General features: G+C 18.4%; 4 protein-coding genes across 4 annotated transcripts; 2 read left to right on the top strand and 2 right to left on the bottom strand.

Annotated features, from left to right (window-relative positions):
• Positions 1 to 1,083: 1,083 nt before the first annotated feature.
• On the bottom strand, positions 1,084 to 3,848 carry HAP2 (male gamete fusion factor HAP2, putative; the record flags this gene model as incomplete). Its single annotated transcript, XM_028676185.1, has 2 exons — positions 1,084 to 3,438; positions 3,618 to 3,848. 2 exons carry the CDS (start codon positions 3,846 to 3,848, stop codon positions 1,084 to 1,086), a joined length of 2,586 nt encoding a protein of 861 aa, XP_028532700.1.
• Positions 3,849 to 6,157: 2,309 nt separating this feature from the next.
• Positions 6,158 to 10,015, bottom strand: PRELSG_0812000 (conserved Plasmodium protein, unknown function; the record flags this gene model as incomplete). The annotated part of the gene is made up of 1 exon (XM_028676184.1): positions 6,158 to 10,015. The coding sequence occupies one exon, from the start codon at positions 10,013 to 10,015 to the stop codon at positions 6,158 to 6,160; it is 3,858 nt and encodes a 1,285-aa protein (XP_028532699.1).
• A 2,748-nt stretch (positions 10,016 to 12,763) lies between these two features.
• FS (GDP-L-fucose synthase, putative) lies at positions 12,764 to 14,526 on the top strand (the record flags this gene model as incomplete). Its single annotated transcript, XM_028676183.1, has 7 exons — positions 12,764 to 13,111; positions 13,331 to 13,613; positions 13,708 to 13,884; positions 13,973 to 14,037; positions 14,132 to 14,167; positions 14,282 to 14,348; positions 14,471 to 14,526. The coding sequence occupies 7 exons, from the start codon at positions 12,764 to 12,766 to the stop codon at positions 14,524 to 14,526; spliced, it is 1,032 nt and encodes a 343-aa protein (XP_028532698.1).
• A 1,914-nt stretch (positions 14,527 to 16,440) lies between these two features.
• Positions 16,441 to 19,299, top strand: PRELSG_0811800 (initiation factor 2 subunit family, putative; the record flags this gene model as incomplete). Its single annotated transcript, XM_028676182.1, has 1 exon — positions 16,441 to 19,299. The coding sequence occupies one exon, from the start codon at positions 16,441 to 16,443 to the stop codon at positions 19,297 to 19,299; it is 2,859 nt and encodes a 952-aa protein (XP_028532697.1).
• Positions 19,300 to 19,964: the final 665 nt, after the last annotated feature.

The raw sequence follows: 19,964 nt of genomic DNA, 5'->3' as shown, positions 1-19,964 counted from the left end.
TATTTAATACTAATAAATATTATATCATATGATATAAATACAATAGTAGCCATAAAAAAAATTCTTTTAAAAACACTAACATTAATAAAATAAATAATCATAATATAAAGAACAAACAAAATTTGTCTAATTTTATTTTAAGGAAATTAAAATTTTAATGTTATCCCTCTTTTTTAAAAAAGAAAATAATTTCTATATTCTTTATTTCACTAATACTAAAAGAATAGATGAAACTTTCCGAACAAAAAAAAAATGTTTCTTGAATTAATTTTTTATCAAGATCTATATATGTATAACATTTAATTCTATTTAATTAACATGCATTAAAAAAAAATTTCTAAGAATATTTATATTCATTTAAAATATAAAAATAAAAAATAAAAAAATTTAACCCCCAAAAGACTATTCTTAAGTATATTTAAAATATATTTTTTTTTTTAAGCCAAGAAAATAACTATGAAATAATAATTTCATAGAATGTGTATTTTTAGTTAGAAAAAATTAAAGTCTATTGCAATTTTAAAGATATATATACATGTTGAAATAATTTAGTTTAACTACTTAAAACAAGGTTTTTTTATATATTTATTTAAACCCCAAAAAAAGAAAATTGTGGAAAATTAAATAAAAATATAATTCATAAAATATTTAATTTATATATATATATATATATATATATATATGAGGATGATTCTTGATCCTAGAATTTATGATTATTCCAAGGATTACTGATTTATATAATATTTTATTAATTAAATGACTAATTTTTTATTTTTTACTTTAAATTAGTTTTTTTTTTTTTTCTGTTCAACAAATTTTATTTAAAATGATATTAAGAAAAAAATAAAAATTACTGAAAATTAAATAACATCAAATGGAACACTTAGGAGAAATAAAATGATTAATAAATATAATAATAAAAGATAAATTCTTAAAAAAAAAGAAAATACGTTTTAAGGCAAATTAAAAATAAAATTATATTCAATAAAACTATAAATGATGAATTTTCCCATTTAATAAAAAAATGAAGATATAATGTTGAAATGATTTTTTTTATTTATTATTTGTATTTTCTTTTATTTTCTAAGATGAGTAGTCTGACGTTCCCTTATACTTATTTTTCTTTTTATACTTATCTCTGCTTTTATATTTTCTAGTATTTTTTTTCTTTCTGGAAGAATTATGAGTATATGAATTAGAGGAGATATTTGATTCACTTAAACTAATAGACGCAATGGAAGGGGTTGAATATGTAATGGTACTTTCTAATGATGTACCGCTATAATGACTAAAATCTCTTATTTTTCTTTCCTTTTTTTTTTTGTTTTTGTATCTTTTATGTTTCATTGTTCTTCCTCTTTTTAACTCATTTTTTTTTATACTTTCAGTACTAGAACTTCTTGTATCATTTGAAGATGAAAAATCTTTTCTTTTTTTCCTATATTTTTCATATTTATTGTCGTATTTGTGAATATTTCTATATTTTTGTCTTTTTTTCTTTTTTGTTGTAGTACAAGAGAAACATATTTTTATTGGAAGAAATAAGCATTTAAAAAAAAATTTAATAAAAAATGGAAAAAGAGGTATCAGGGATGGTGTAAGGATAATCAAGATAGATAATGTTGCAAATTTACCAATGAATTCTTTTAATAAATTTGAATAATAAGAAGAGCACTTTTTAAAATTAAAAAAATAACATAATAAATCAAATGAGCATTGACATGTATCCTTAGCAGAAGCAAATGCATCAGTGCTATCACTTTCATATTTAGTAAAGGTTGTTTCTGTTTTTGTTTCTTCTATATTCGATTCAATAACATGTACTGTTTCTTTTGATTCTAATTTAAATTCTTCTTTAGAGCATTCCTTTCCATTTGCATCTTTTATAATTGCTTTGCAAATAGTTTCTATTTTTTTATTTATTAAAAATTTAATAATAAAATAAAAAGCATAATTTTTATCTGCTTCAATAAATGCATTCACTTTATCGATAGGGCTAATATGACTAGCTAATTTTTCACTTCCCTTTTCTGTACACACAACATGGCATGAAAAGTTAGCACCCATTTTTTTATTGTTATTCCATACATGAACAATTAATACACAATCTTTAGAATCAGAATAATTAGAAGAGCAATTTTTTGGTGTAGTAATGTGGGTAATAGTTGCAGTTGATATTGGTCGTATTTCATAAACTTCAAGAGCATTTGTTTCAAAATTTATTTCTACGGAATGATTTCCATTATATTTGTACTCAATAAACTGGGTATGTGCTGCTGTGTCTTCATTATAAAAAACTTTATTATCAAGATCTTTTGCTTCTGGAACTTTCTTATTATTTATTTTCTCTTTCAAGTAATCAGGTAAATTATATGAATTGTAAATTTTCGTTTGTGCTTCTGAAGCATAGGTATTCTTAATCTTATATTTTGATACAGAATTCTTACTAATAGAAGTTGTATGCTCATCATAATATCTTAAAAGACTAGCTGACAAACAATATCCCGCATTAGATCCACAAAAATTTCCCTCTCCATCTCTCCATTTATTTAAAGATACTCCTAATTTATTGCATGTTTTTCCACTTAAATCAAAAAGATATTTTGGTAGCATCATTGCTTTTCTTAAACAAGGATGAATAACATCGCATATCCCATTATAATCACATCCTTTTAAGAGAGGAGAATCTTTTTTTAAACCGCAATATCTTGTAACATCACTTGATATTACATCTGAGTCATTTTTAGGTGAAGATGGAATTAAAATATAGTCATTTGATAAATTAACTAAGCTTCTTTTTCCATGAAATTCACTTCTTAAAAATAGCCAAATATCGAAGTAATCATCTCTAATTTCTGTCATAGAATCATTTAACTCATATTTTTTTTCTTTCGTAACCAAATCGTTCTTATTATTTAAAACAGTAGACACATCATCGTATGAATATTCTTGTAATGTTATATCGACATAAGTATTAAATATAGGAGGATAATCAATATCATAAACAGAAAAATAAAATAAATCCATTATAGGACAATGCCTGCTATAAACTACTGCAGAATCAGTGAATAACATATTGAAATAATTGCATTTTAATTTTACCCTTTTTATAAAATTATCATTTTTAAAAAGATGAAAAGATGGGCATTTACATGACTCTCCTCTCATATACTCAAGAAAATAAGGTGGAAAATTTCCAACCTTATCCCCCCTTTTTATATCTTCAATTCTCCTAACATTACATTTATAAGTGAACTCTTCTATTTCCTTTGATGAATACTTTTCATATTTATGATTAGTAAATAAGTCTACTACTTCTCTATATTTAAGAGGAATATCCTTTATATATTTTAAATAATATGAAATTACAACATAATCTCTTCGAATAGTTAAAAAATAACCTTTTCCATCAGGTCTCAATATCTTCAATCTTAGTACCTTCAAAAAAAAAAAAAGTATATATACATATGTATAGGAATAAATAAAATCAAAGGAAAATAATTGTAAATAATTTTCAAGGCATATAATAAAAAAAAAACATTTCCTATTTGACTGTTTAATAAATATATTTTTATGAAAAGTAGAGAAATAATATGTGTATATTTTTTTGTATTAACTGAATTATTAGAAACATCTAATTTCCCAAAAGCAACAGTACGGCAAGTAGAATCATCTGATGAAGAAGTGCAAACCTTTTTTTTTGAAAAAGAATATACTAACTTAATGAACGAACCTTTTTTTCTAATATTATTGTCTAATATATAATTTTTAAATATAAAGTAAAACAAAAAAAAAATTAAGAGTCTTAGTTTATATTTAATTTTCAATTTTTTTGTCTTTTCTTTCATTTTGCTTCTTTGTAAATACGAAAATTTTAATATATTTCTTCCTATATTTATTAATTTTTTTTTTTTCTATTCTTTCAATTAATTGAAAAATTTAAAAAACCTTAAGATGCTTTATTTTAAAGTTAAAATTTAGCTTATTAATTAATTGATATAAAATTCTTGAATTATTCATTTTTATTTATTAATTTTTTATTTTCCCTTTTTTTTTTTAATTCGTTTAATTACTTTTTTGATATATCTACGATTTTTATTTTTATTTTTTATTATTATTATATGTATAATATTTCATATTATTTTATTTAAATTTTCCTCGCTTTAGATTCAAATTCTCTATAAGTATTCTTATTTAAAATTTTACAAATTATAAATTTTGTGGTAATACTTTCTAAAAAAAAGGGGGAGAATGATATAAAGTACGCATATAAAGATAATAAAAATAAAGAAAAAATTTATTTTGTATATAATATATATATATATTATGTTTTTATTCTAGAGGTAATATTATATGATTATACCGAGGAGTTAAAGGCTTTTTTTCCCTTTTTTTTTTTTGTATTAATGCACTTAATATATATACATATTTTATATTTATATAATTTAGAATTGTGAATTAACTTCTTTAACTTAAAGCTTATTTTTTTCATACATTTAAAAATAAAAAATTTTGAGTTAATATTATAAAAAAAATTAATAAAAAATATATTATTATGTTTACATATATGCTGTATTTTTTTTTTTTTTTTTCAAAAGAAAAAAATTTAGACAAGCCTTTATGTTGTAGAAAATGGTATGTAAAAAAAAAAATATAATTGTTTTTATTAAATATTCTATCGTTATAGTAATGCATGTAACAAAATTTATTTTTTTTTTAGAAAAAATTAAACTCATGTATATATATTAAAGATAGAGAATAATTTTCATTCTATATTTTAAGAAAGAAAAAGAAATACTTTCATTGCGATATTTTTATGAAATATTAATATATATTATAAATATTATTTAAAACAATTTTAAGATTTAGAGAAGTTCTAATAGTATTAATATAATAAAAAATAAGCTACAAAATAGAAAAAAAAAATTGAGTAGTATATATAAAATATTTATTTTTATAAAAAAAAAAAATATAATATTTTTTGGTAGAAATTATAAAATAATAAATTAATAAATGATTTGCCTTATTTTCATAATGGGAACTAAAATAATTTTAAAGGATATTTAAATTAATTTTTTTTTTTTAATAAAATTAGGAGAATTTAGCTATTTTAGAATATAGTTTTAGTTGTATAAAAATGATGTGAATAATCTTGAAATTAATATTTAATTGAAACTATAAAAATTTAATGAAAAAATAAAAAAAATGTCTTTTTAAAAATTCTTATCATTCGCTAGTTTATTTAAAAAAAAATAATATACAGATGCATATATATCTGAATGATAAGTTAAAGAAAAAACAAACAATATATATTATCACGATTTATTAATTTATATATATTAATTTCTAATTTTTATCTTGAACATTCATATTACTTAAGTTTGAACATAATTTATTATAATTTTATTTATTAACATAGTTTTTATTAGAAAATGCTTTAATTACTATTACTGAATCTATAAAATAATTTATGTAATTTTTAAAAGAAAATTCACTTTTTTTTTTAAGTCTTTTTGTTTTATTCTCTTCCATGAATCGGAATCATCATCTTAAATAATTTTTTTATTTAAATTTCTTTTCTATTTTTAGATTTTTTTATGCGAATATTTGTAGGATGAGTTATTCTTCAAAATTATTATTATCTTTATATATAATATTCTGCATGTATTTTTTAATTTTCATATAATATATTCATTATTATTACAGATTGTTTTTTCTTTGTCTACTTAACTAATTCTTTTTATTCTTTCCTCTTTCATATTCCTTGTCATTTGTTTTATAACTTACCCCAATACTTTTTATTAAAATTTTTTTTTTTTAACTCCCTTAATCATATTAATTATATTCTAGAAAAATATATTAAAATAAATGTTTCCATTTCATAAAATATATTATTTAATTAATCAAATAATGAGTCATTTTAGTCTAAATATAATGAACAATTCAGTAAGTAGATAGATAATAATTTTTTTAAATCTTTTTTTGATATGGATTATTATGATACTTATATTCATTTTTTTTTTTTTTTCTCTATATTTTTTTGTTTTTTCAATCTTTTTTTTATTTCATTTTATTATATTTTTTTTATTTTTTTTTTTATCATTGTTGTGTATATTTTTACATATATATTATCCAATGGATAATTTTTTAGACTTTATTAAAAGAATGGAGGAGTACTATCAATATTATTTTCATTTGGTATATAATTAAAGAATATATAACTAATTTCATCTTCTAATAATACATATGCATTTATTGGCAAATATTTTCCTTCATATGAAAAAAATTGTTGAGGGCTTCTAATATCTAATAAAACTTCCAATATACTTTGTAAAAAAGCAATGTTTAAAACATTAACTGTTGTTTTAATAATAATATTAGGCATTGAAGGATTATCATTATAAATGATTAATTTATATACTTTTAGATTTCCATTATATTCAGGTACATTATCATGTATTTCATCATAAATATTATGTATAGCAGAAGTAACATTTTTATATTCATAATATATATATTTATCAACAGCATTTCTAGAAAATTTAGTTATATGGCCATTTTGAAAAATTTTCAAATAATGATTATTACGATCTTTTACTTTTTGAGAATAAATCATGTATCCAAAAGGAATGAGCCAAGTTTCACTAAGCAATTTTTGCTGTAATATTTCTTCCATGTAAATAAAAAAAATTTGATAAAGATCTTTTTCTTCTAATGTAATATTATTATATGATGAGGAATTAAAAGTTACATTTTTTCTAGTAGCAAACAAATTGGAACTTGAAATACCTGATAATTCCTTTGCATATTTTTTTTTTTCTTCATATTTTTCATAAATACCAACTATACCATTCCTTAAAAATGCAAATATATTACTATTATTTTCTAAAAAATTATTCATTTTACTATTTATATTATTGCTTCCATATGTATAAATGCCACACAAATCTTCTATATATATAAGTAATGATACTTTTTCTAATAAAAATACAAAAAAATCCATATATATTTCATATCTAGGAACTTTTTCACTTGAAAAATAAAGAGAAACACTATACGTGTCATAATTTTCTTTAAATATAATATCTTCATTAAAATTTGCTCTTTCTAATAGTTTATTAATATAGTTTATATTTGAGCAATATGTATATGCTGTCCATACATCTATGTTTTTTAAAAAATAAATTAAATATCTTGAATTTATTGTTCTTTTTGATTTATATTTATTTTCATATGGTGTATTATTTTTTAATCTAGGTTCATAATTCAAATTAGTATCATCTTCACTCACTTCGCTTATATCTTCAACTATATTATTACCTGATAATTTTATTTTATTTGCTTCTAATTTTTCATTTAAAGCATCATATTTTCTGTTAATGTATTCTCTCAATTCTTTTTCGTCTATTTTAGGTTCCCTTACATTAAACATATTTGTGTACATTTTTTTCTTATTATAGAAGTCTTCATGACTTGGTAGCTTCTGCAAAGGTATCCATTTATTACTATCATTCATTCCATGGAAAAATGAATTATTATTTTTCCTTTGTTTATTATTAGTAAATATTGATTTTAAGTTGTCATATTTATAATCTTTATATTTTCTATATAACATGTGGAAACTATTTAATTTAGGTTTTGCAGACATTCCTGATAATCGTATATCATGGTCATCTCTCCCTAGATTATTGTACATGGGAAAAAATTGTTCTCCTATTCTATAAGAGTTAATATAAAATATTTTAGCTTTTATTTCCTCATTGATGATTTTTGTAATATCAGATACATGATTTATATTTACTAATGTACCGTTATAGTAAAAGTTAATAGCATCTATGTCAGGAAATTTAAAATCTTCGATGTTTATATTATTATTTTCTGATTTATCTAGGGGTGGAAAGTACCTATCATTATGATAATAAGCAGTATTATAAAAATTATCACCTGCATATTCTGTATTTGGATCAATTGTATATATCTTACCATACTCTTTTATATGAATCAGTTTATCTTGGAAAATTTTTAATTGTTCTAAAGCGTAAGAGGGGGAAAACTTATTTACATATTCAGATATTTTTATTTTTTCAAAGTATGCTTTTAAATTTCTTTTATATTGTTTGCAGTAAGAAATTATTTTGTCAGAATAATGCTTGCATGGGCAATTTAAAGCAATAGTTTCTCCATTTATATTTAATAAATTAAGTATTTTTTCAAATTCCATAAGGTTGATTTCCTTAATAGTTGTTGTTTTTATAGTCATACTATCATTTGTATAATGAAAATTCATATTCTTATATAAAAATAAATCAAAATTAGATATTTCTACAGCATCAGTTATATTCATACAATAAGAAGCACAAATATTTTCTTTGAATTTTTGAACGAAAATTGCTGTTTCAAATACATTAAATATTTTTAATTCCTCCATAACTATAAATAAATCTTTAAGGTTTTTTTTTAATGAACCTTCTCCAAAATCAAAAAAATTTAAAAACCCATTTGTTCCATTTTGACCTAAATTTACAAACATTGTATTTTTAACTCGTTTTGTATTTTTTTCATCTTCTTTATCTTCTTTATTTTGTATTTTCTTATTTCTTATTTCTTTTTGTTTATATACTGGATAATTTTTATTACTTTTCAAAAGAATAGATTCTTCTCCTTGTTTATTATTCCCTTTTAAATCTAAATGTGCATTTTTTTTTCCATTAGGGAATAATATTTTTCTTAAAATACTTAATATATATGTTAAAATTTCTAGGTTCTCCTTTTTCCTAATTTCTTCTTTTATATTAGCTTCATTATGATTAGTGTTACTTCGTAAATTACGCTCATTTGTTCTATTGTTATTATTTTCAAAATATGTTTTTTGAATTCTTGGGATTCTTAATTCATTATTTAATCCAAACATATAAAATGGGTTAGATAAAAATTCTTTCGTGTATAAAGGTGATATTTGGTTATATATTTCTTGTTCATATATTTTATTCGAATTTGTATCGTCAGAATTATCAATTTTTTGATTTAATGGAATATTTTCCTCACTGTTATTTTCTTTATTTGCATATTTAAATGTTTTTTTTTCTAAATATGCTTTATTTATTGGAGTTTCCTCATACTGACCAATTCCTGGATGTTGTTCTTCTTCTTTCTGATTTAGTTCTTGTAAAATTTTTTCTGCATCTATTTCATCTGTTTTACCATTTTGATTATAAAAATTTCTTTTTTCTTTTTCTATTAGTTCATGTTCTTTGTCTGCTATAATTCCTTTTAAATCAATTTGATCATATTCATTTTTATATTTATTTTCTTCATTATTTACATATAATTCATTATATTTACTAAAGTTTTCATGACTGGGTAATAGGTTTGTATCATAAGGATTCATAATATTAACATAATTAATATAGAAATTTATAATAAAATCACCATTAGAATTATGATTTAAATCGCTATTTTTTAAATTAAGTAAATACTTAAATAAATTTCCTAAATATTCTAAATGTTCATTCTTATGAAGAATTGTTTCATTATTTTCGTGTAATTTGTTATATAAATCTTTATCATATTGAGGAAATATTAAGTTACTATGAAAAATGAAGTTAATTAAACTATGTGCCTTTTCTTTAATATCATCAAAATGATCCTTTAGTCTTTCTTCACCTAATATATCTACATCCACATAAAGTCCATTAAATATCCCAGAAGTATGTAATATTTTTCTTTCTTCTTCATTAATTTTAACAGGAATACCATAGTATTTAAAAAATAATTCTAAAAACTTTTCAAATTTATCATATTCACTTGGATATAACTGCATTTTTTTTATATTGTATATTTCATTCTTTAAATCATCGCGAGTTTTGAATTCTTTATTATCCACAAAGGTATTTTTCAATAAGGCCAATAAAATAGCTTTTTCATTTTTTTCTTCATTTAACAGTGAATTGTGTTTATCAAAAAATAAGAATAAGGATAAAATTGCGAATAGAGAGAAAAAAATTCTACTTAGCATTGTTGTTAATTTATAAAAAAAAAAAATTATTAATTGAAAACTTAAAAAGAAAAAAGACAATTTACATACAACTATTATCCAAATAATCAATATCACAATTAAGTTCAATACTAAATATAATCAGATAAAAATTATTATGTTTTGTAACTTTCATTTAATTTTAATAATAAATTTTTTTATTAAAATAAAATATGTTAATAAAATATTATGGTGCAGATTTAATAATAACGATAGAATAAACTATTAAAAATTATATTGACAAACAAAAAAGCAAAAGTAAAAATATAAAAAAATAAGAAAAAAAAAATATATTTTAACCTTTTTATTACCTTGTTTTTCTTATATTTTAATCTGCACAATTATATTGCCATCCATGGTATATTATAAATATATATATTTAAAAAATTAAAAAATTTTTTTTTAGTTTCAAATTTTACATAAACAGTGAATGAAATAAAATTACATTTTTATATAAAATATTAAAACCATTTTCACTGAACAAATTTTCTTATGAAGAATAAATTAATAATTTTCTAAGGTGTAAAATTCTAATAAAACAAAAATAAATTATTAAATTAGTATTTATATTTTTATAAAAATTAGACTCTCCCTTTGCATATAAAAATTAAATTTTGTTTGAGTATTAATTTAACATGCTTAATATTTGTATTTTTTTTTTTTTTTGTTTTTGTTGTGTCTTATTATAGGACACCGAAATGAATTTAATTTTAGAATTATACTAATAATTTCATATAAAAATTTTTATTTTTCATATAGAACCGATAAACTTATTTTTTTTTCAATTGTTTTGGGGGCTGAAAAAAAAATTATTTAATTTTTTTTATTTAAACCCGAGAAAATTTTTTTTTTTTTTTATAAATGTTATTTTTTTATTTCTAATTACAATTTGCAGTCGAAAGTTTTAATGTTTTATTTTTTTTTTTTATTTTTAGACACATTAAAAGGATAATATATATATATATATATATATATATATATATATATATATTTATATTTAATATTTATATCCGAGAAAAATTTTTATTATTATTATAGTTAACCCATAAAAAACAAAATTTCTAATTTTTATATTAATTTATATTTGTAAAAAGAAAATTTACTATTTTTATTTTAAAGAGCATAATAATAACGAAACATTTTTATTTTTAATACTAAATTAGACTAATGAAAATAATTTATTTTATTTTATTTTAATATATTCAAGAAAAATATTTTTAATTTTTTTCATAAAAATTTATAATTAAATAAAATGATTTTATATTCTATATATATTTGTTTTCTTTTTTAAAACTTACTTTAATTACATTTAGGAATTTTTATAAAAAAAGTTTACTAGTACATAAATTTTCAACTTTTTAGAATTAATGTTAAATTTAATGGAAATGTATAAAAATATGTGGATAATTTTTTTTTAACAATTTTTATTATGGCTATATTTCAAGAAATGAATTTTTCATTTTAAAAGAATTAACATATAATTTATGTGGCTTTTTTCTTTTTTTTTATTTATGACTTCGCAAGAAAAAAAAAAATTAAGATTTTAAAAATACAATATTAAAAAATGAAATTTGTCAAAAGAAAATTATCTCTATGAATAAAGTTTGATTAAGTAAATATATAGATAATCTTTAAAAAACTAAAATATAGAAGGGTATGTAAAAAATAGAAAAAGCACAAAAATACACCTCATTTATTACAAGTTAGAAAAAAAATCACAATGTAATTTACGAAAATTTTTTTGTGAAATATTTTTTATAAATAAAATATGTAACCTTTTATTTCAAAATTGTTTTCAATTAAAAAAAAGTATTCAAAATTTTAGCAAAAAAAAAAAAAAAATGATGCTACTATAATGTGAAAACACCTTACTTTCTCTTTATTTTAAAATGCTGTTATTAGTGTCTAACTTTGACAACTAAGATTACATATGTGCATCCTATAAGGAACACTAATCATTTTTCACTTTTATTTTTCAATAATGAATTAAAAAAAAAAATGATATTTTTTTAAGAAAAAAACTAAATTAAAAATAAAATGTTAAAATATTAAGTTTTTTTTTTTCTTTTAATCTCCTATTTAAAACTAAGGATAATTTTATAATTTTATTCAAAAAATATGCACACAATTGTTATATGAATAATATTATTTTTGTTTTAACTTTTTGAATAAATTATAATAAATTAAAAAATAAAATAAAATAAAAAATATTTCAATTTTTCGTAATATTAGTGTGTTGAAAATGAGTTTTTAGTTTTTTTTTTTTTTTCTTTTACAAATTAATTTTTAATATGTATTTTTTAACATCGTTTTTTTTAAATTTACAATTTTTTGTTTTTGGACAATTTTTGTAAAGAATCTTTAATTTTATGTGACAAAGCTTTTTTTTTTTTTTCATTTTTATACACTTCTATGGTATCTAATAGGAAAAAAAAAAACTAAAATCTTATTTTTTTTAAATCAATAAGATAAGAAAATATTTTTTTAGCATAAAGAAAAAAAAATAAAAAGATAAAGTATTTTTGTATTATATATTTCGTCATACAAATTAGCTATTTTGAAATAAATGTACTTCATTAATTTAAAATTAATTATTTCTTTATATATTATATAAACTTTCTTATAAGTTGGAATATTCATTATTACTAAAAAGTATTATTTTTATATAATTATAATCAATTGTCTGGGTATTTTTTCTATATAATATATTATATTTTTAAGGTTTCTAAAATGTCAAGAATTTGCTTAGTAACAGGTGGGACTGGTTTATTAGGAAATAGTTTGCGTGAAGTTATAAAAAGTACAAATACTGATTTTAATGAAAACGAAAATGAAATAATTATAAATTCAAACGACAAAAATATAATAAAAAAATATGTTTTTTTAAGTTCTAAAATTTGTGATTTAAGAAATTATGAAGATACACAAAAAATTTTTGAAAAATATAAATTTACTGATATTATACATTTTGCTGCACATGTGGGAGGTTTATATGCTAATAAAAATAATAATTTAAATTTTCTGACAAATAATTTAGAAATTAATTCAAACGTAGTTAAATTATGCCACAAATATTCTGTAAAAAATAAAGACATAAAAACATAACTATAATATATATATTTAATTAAAACAATTTCTAAAAAATAAAAAGGAAAAAAATATATAAATAAAATAGTTGCATATAATAAAAAAAAAAAAAAATAAATAAAACAATGTACATAATATGTGTAAAATATTATATAGAGAATTCAATTCTTTAATTTGAAACCTTTTCTTTTTCATTGTTTGATCTAATAGATTACTAGAGGAATATTTACTTTATCTACTTGTATTTTTCCGGAAAAATGTGAGTTACCTTTAATTGAAGAAAAAATTCATGATGGTCGATGCCATTTAAGTAATGAAGGATACAGTGTATCAAAAAGAGTTTTAGAAGTTTTAGTCAGATTCTATAGAGAAAAATATAATTATGAATGGATATGTATAATACCAACGAATATATATGGTAAATATGATAATTTTAACATAAGAGATGGGCATGTAATTCCATCTATTATTCATAAGATGTACTTAGCCAAAGGTAAAAAAAAAAATTTATTTTTTTATTTTAATAATGTTTATACATCAAAATTAACATTAAATTTTTCTTATATAATTTGAATAATTGTTTATAGTTAACGATACTTATGTAAAACTTCTAGGAGACGGAACAGCTATCAGACAATTTATTTATAACAGAGATATAAGTAGAATATTATACTATATTCTAAATACCTATTATTCAAAGAATTTAACAATTATTAAAGATAATATTTTTAATGTTATATTATCAACTAATATTCCTTCAAATGGTATGATTATATTTTTTTAATTTTTTTTTTTTAAATTTTATTGAATCTGTTTTTTTTTTTTTTGGGGGGTGGGGGGATTTTTTATTAGAATTGACAATTAAAGAAATAGCAAACAAAATTAAATATCATTTAAATTTTAAAAATGAAATATTGGTAAGAATATAAGAATGAAAATTTGAAAGGAAATGTAAAAATATAAATAAAATAAGAAACAAAAACATAAATAAAAATTATTTTTTTTTTTTAGTTTGATACAAAGGAAGATAATGGAATTCATAAGAAGGTTTTAATATAATATTATTATATAATATAAAAAAAAAAATACATAAGTATAAAATTATCATATAAAAAAAATATAAAATATACATACTACTTTTTTTTTAATTTGTTTTTTTAGACTTCTTGCAATGATAAATTAATGAAAATTGTAGAAGATTCATTCGAATTTACTGATTTAGACAAGGGTTAAATATAATGATAAAAAAAAAAAATTAATAAATTAGTAGATATTTCACATCAAAATAATATAATTGTACTATTAATATGTATATATATTTTAAATATATGTATTTAAAATATTTTTCAGGACTAAAAGAAACTATTGATTGGTTCATTTCTGAATATGAAAATATAAGAAAATAAAATTTAAAAATTTAAATTATCATATTTATTTCATCTTTATTTTTTTTTTTCATTTATATCTTTAATAATTTGCTAAATTAAATTTTTTTAAAATATTGAAATTAATGAAAGAATATTGTTTTACCAATTTTTTTTTTCTTCATTTTTTAATTAATTTGGAGATCAAAAAAATTAATTAAAATAATCCAAGTTTCTTTTTTTTTTTTTTTTTGCGTTATCCTTTTATTTCATTAATTAAATATACATATTTTTCTATATTATTTCTTTAGTATATGCAGACTAAGTAAATTAATGTATAAAGAATATATTATATATTACAATCTTATATAATTAACTCTAATATATATATATATATATTTGGTAAAAATTGTGTAATTTTACAAGATTGAAATCCTTTTAAATCTTATATATTTTTGATCTATACAGGCATTTTCATCATTCTTATAAGATATATATTTCATATTTAAATTTTTAAAAATATTCAAAAAAAAATAGATTAATGATATGAAAAATAGAGTATATACATATTTAAATCTTCAGGAATGATATACCTTATTTTTTACTATTAATTAATATTTTATGATTTAAATAATGATATACTTTTTATCTATAATATTTTAACAAATTATATTTACAGTAAAATTAAGATTCCTCTTTAAAGTAATATTTAAATTATAGTGATATTAAAAAAAAAAAAATACATATGAAAATAATATGGGAATACTATTAACTAACACTTCTACTTTATTTTATTATTTTTAGTCATAGTTTTTTAGTTTTTAGTTGTATAAAATAAAGTATTTTAAAATATATTTATATACATATGTATTAAAACTATGAAAATGTATAAAAAAAAAAATTTTTTTATATGTATGTTACATTCCTTATATATAAAATTACAAAAAAATATTTCAGTATCTCCATTTTAATAATATCCTATTCATTCAACAAACTGCTAAAAATTGAAATATATGTATTGTTAATGAACATAAAGGATTATATAATTTGTTATTTTAGTTTATTTAATTTTCAAAAATCTCTTTTTTCATAAGCCCATATAAACTTTATTTTTGAAATTACTTTATATTTATGTTTATCTTGATAAATTGTTCATTTTTTTCTTATATAAATTCAGTGATTTTGATAAATTCAAAAACAAAAAAAAAGTGATATATATTAAATGTTTATTTTAATTTTGTTATTTTAAACACATAAATTCATAAATTATGAAATAAGAAAATTCAATGTTTTAATAAAATACATTTGAAATTCTTTTAGAAAAAAAATAATTTTTTTATTGTTAAATATTAAAAGTTGAAAATTATAAAAGTAAACTTTTATTTAATATTTATTATAATAAGAAAGTTTTACTTTCATTTGAAAGTATATATTAATGTGTAGAAAAAAAAAAATTTCATTGTCAACTATTTTGTTTTATATACAATTACATTCTTCAAATATAATATAAACTTTCATGAATAAATTAAATATAAAATACATGTTTGTTATTTCTTGTATTCTATAAAACTTTTATTTATTTATTTATTTATTTATTTATTTATTTATTTATTTATTTATTTATTTATTTATTTATTTATTTATTTATTTATATTTTTTTATTATATTTTTTTTTATTATATTTTTGTGTTTTTTTTTTTTTTTTATTTCATTACATTATTTATGCACATATTTAAATGTGAAAATTATAATATTTATATATAAATATTTTTATTTTTTTTGTGTATTTTTTTTTTTTTTTTATATATATTACTGATTTATAACTATTTCATTTTAATTGAGATTAATGTGCTATTGTATATTTTTTTTATTTTTTTTATTTTTTTTATTTTTTTATTTTCTACTCTTTACATTTTTTTTATTATAATTAATATTATTTAATTCTATGGATAAAAAATGGATGATAAATATCATTTAACATTTGTTAAAAGAAAAAAAAAAAAAGTAAATGGAAAAATAAGTAAGGAAAAATGTAAGAAGAATTTTGTGAAAAACGAAAAATACTTAAGAGTATCAACATTAAATAAAAATATTAGTAAGAAAACATTTTTATACACATTATTTAAAAGTTTTATTAAACCATACAATGAGAGAAACACTGCTTTTTATTCTATTTTATGTATTATTAATAATATTTATAAATGCCGCTACTTTTTTAAACATCGTTGTTTGATATGTAAACCGTTTCATGATAAAAGAGTAAGCACGAAAGATGATAATGCTTATAGTAGTGACGGTGATGACTCTTTTCCTTATAATATATATTATAATATAAAGAAAATGAACTTATTAGAATCAAATAAAATTAAAAATAATAACTCAAATAATAATAATAATGATAAATCTGGAATAAATAATAAAGCTAACACTAAATCAATTAGTTCATATTTATCAGCAAAATCTATGCAACAAAATAGTGAACAAATATCTGAACCCGAAGAAAAAATGGAAGAAAAAGAAAAAGAAAAAGAAAAAAAAAGAGTAGCAAGAGAAGAAAATAAAAAAAGTGGTCGAGAAAAAGAAGAAAGAGAAGGAATAGAAGAAGAAAGTAAAACAATACTTTCAGAATCTTTAAAATCAAACATAGTATGTAATAAAACAAGATTAAGTTCTAATTCAAAACATAATATTTCTATTATAAATGAAACTCAAGTTTCAACATTAACTATGCATAATTTTGTAAATATGAAATTAAATCTTACCAATGCTAACCAATATCATTTTTTATCACATGAAAAAATGAATTATGTAGATATCTATAATTTTGATTTATTTGATAAAATAAATATGTATGATAAAATCTTATTAGATTTAAATCAAAATGAAATTCATCCTAATATATTAAGAACAGGAATATTTTTTAATAAATACTGTAATACAACTCATAATCATAGGAATGTTGATTTATTAATTGCATTAAAATCATTCATAAAAGATTATACTTTACCTCCTTATGAGCCAATTAATAAACATATGAAAGTTGTAATAGATAAAGAAATAAATTATATTATTATGTGTAAGAAACATAGTGTTAGTATGGGAGAAGTTATTAGGTGGTTTAAAAATATGATAAGTGAGCATATAGGGAAAAGTGTATTAGAAGAAACAAAAGAAATAATTATAAATAACATTAATAATTATATTAGAACAAAAATAGTAATTCCTTCTATAAATATATCAAATCACATATCTGAATATATAATTGAAGATAATGATGTTTTATTAATATATACTTTTGATTATGTTATATACTTATCTATAGTAAAAGCAAAAAAAAAAGGAAAAAATTTTGAAATAATTCTTGTTGATTCAGAACCTTATAAAAATTCTTACAATATAAAATTATATACGAAACTAGGCATATCTGTTACCTATACTTTAATTAGTGGATTATTTTATAATATAAAAAGATGCACTAAAATACTATTAGGAATTGATGCAGTTATACATAATAGTGTGTATGGATATGTTGGAACTAGTATTATATGTATGTTAGCTAACATAAGTAATGTTAACGTTTACATTATTTGTGAAACATATAAAATAAGTAATAAAATAATTATTGATAGTTTTAACATGAATAATATAAATAATAATTTAGATATTTATGACTATATTTATATGCACCATTATCATCATGCTAATCCTCATAATTGTGCATCAAATAAAAAAAAGAATATAGAATACGGTTCTACTTTTAATAAAAACTTAAATAACTTTATTCATTCTTTTTGTGATATAAAAATGAATAATATTTTATTTAATAATATGCACATCTTTAATAAACCTACTATTAAATATTCATCTGAATTAAATAAGGTAAATTCTCTAAAAAATTCAAATAAAAGCAAGAATACAAAAAAAGATAAAGAACCTGCTATAGATAATGCTATTCCAAGAAATGAGTTGTTAAGAAGTGAAATTAACAAAAGTTATGAATGCAGCATTGTACAATTTAGTAATTCTTCCTTTCATTCTGAAACAAAAAAAGATCAAAATACAAATGATTTGTTTTTTAAAAATAAGAAAAAAAATATAAATAAGGAACAAAAATCTTTTTTTTTTATGAAAAATTGCAAAGAGGAAAACAATATTTCTATTATAAAGGAAAATTTTTGTGATATAATAAATACTAACGAAGAAAACAATATAAAAAAAAAAGATAGAAATGTTTCTTTGAGTAATTTTAAAGAAGTAAATAGTATATCAACAAAAAATATATTAAAACGGCAAATAAATTTATCCCATGAATCTAAAAGTGAAAATACAAGCATTTCTTTCAGTAATAAACAAAATTCTCAAAACATTTTAAATGATAATAAAAATATTAAAAAAAATAAAGGATTTTTTAATTTATGGAATGATAAAAATTTCATTGAAAAAAATACTTACTCTTTAAATTTTAAAAATCATTTTGATGTTAAGATAAATAATATTAATTCACAAATAGAACAAAATGAAGATGAAGATGAACAAATTTCATGTAATAATGTTTGTGATTCTATTTGTAATTCTATTGGCAATATTAATATAAAAAATATATGTACAGATAAGCATAATGAAACTAATTTATTTAGTTCGGTTTTTTCACATATAAATAAAATTAATTCAAACAATGATAAATCTTTTTATGTTGCAAATATATGTAATGACGTTACCCCTCTTAAATATATAAATTATATTGTAACTGAAGTAGGTGTTTATACAAGTGTAAATAAAAATGCTTTAAATGTTTTTATTCATAATAATATTTAACTTTTTTTTTTTTTTTTTTTTTAATAAATAATCTCATATTTCACCTTTTTATTACTTTGCTATTTTTTATTTTTTTATTTTTTTATGTTTTTTGTTTCTTTTTTTTTTTTTTTTTTAAATTGAAACATGTAAGTTTATATTTTTTATATTTTTGTTTTAGGAACACTTATTTCTTATCCATGAATAATACATTGTTTATTTTAAATGATTATTAAATAATTTTTTCCGTCTGATTTTTGTTTTTTTTCTAATTAAAAAAAAAAAAAAATTGAGTAATATTTTAATTATACAAATAATAAAATAAAATAAAATAAAATAAAATAAAATGAGTGTATATTGTTTTTTTCATCATATTAATATATATCCATTAAATAATCTTTGGTTTTATAAAACAGAAATAATCTAAAAATTTAAATTAAGAATAAATATATACATATATATTTCTTAAAATAACTTCTTTTTTTTTTTATGCATTTTGTTATTATTGTAATTAAAAATTGAAAAATGAAACATTTTAAATTTACAATTTCCTTCTATATAAAAGAAATTAAATTTTAAGACAGTAAAATTTAAAAAAAAAAATTTAATTCAAATTAATTTACTATATAAATTTTTAATATATAATTTTTAAAAATATTTTTTAGTAATTTTTTACGATATTCAAA

The sequence above is a fragment of the Plasmodium relictum genome (assembly GCF_900005765.1).
Source record: "Plasmodium relictum strain SGS1 genome assembly, chromosome: 8".
Taxonomy (NCBI): Eukaryota; Apicomplexa; class Aconoidasida; order Haemosporida; family Plasmodiidae; genus Plasmodium; species Plasmodium relictum.
Note: the sequence above shows the minus strand (reverse complement) of the source record. Positions and strands in the feature narration are given on the sequence as shown.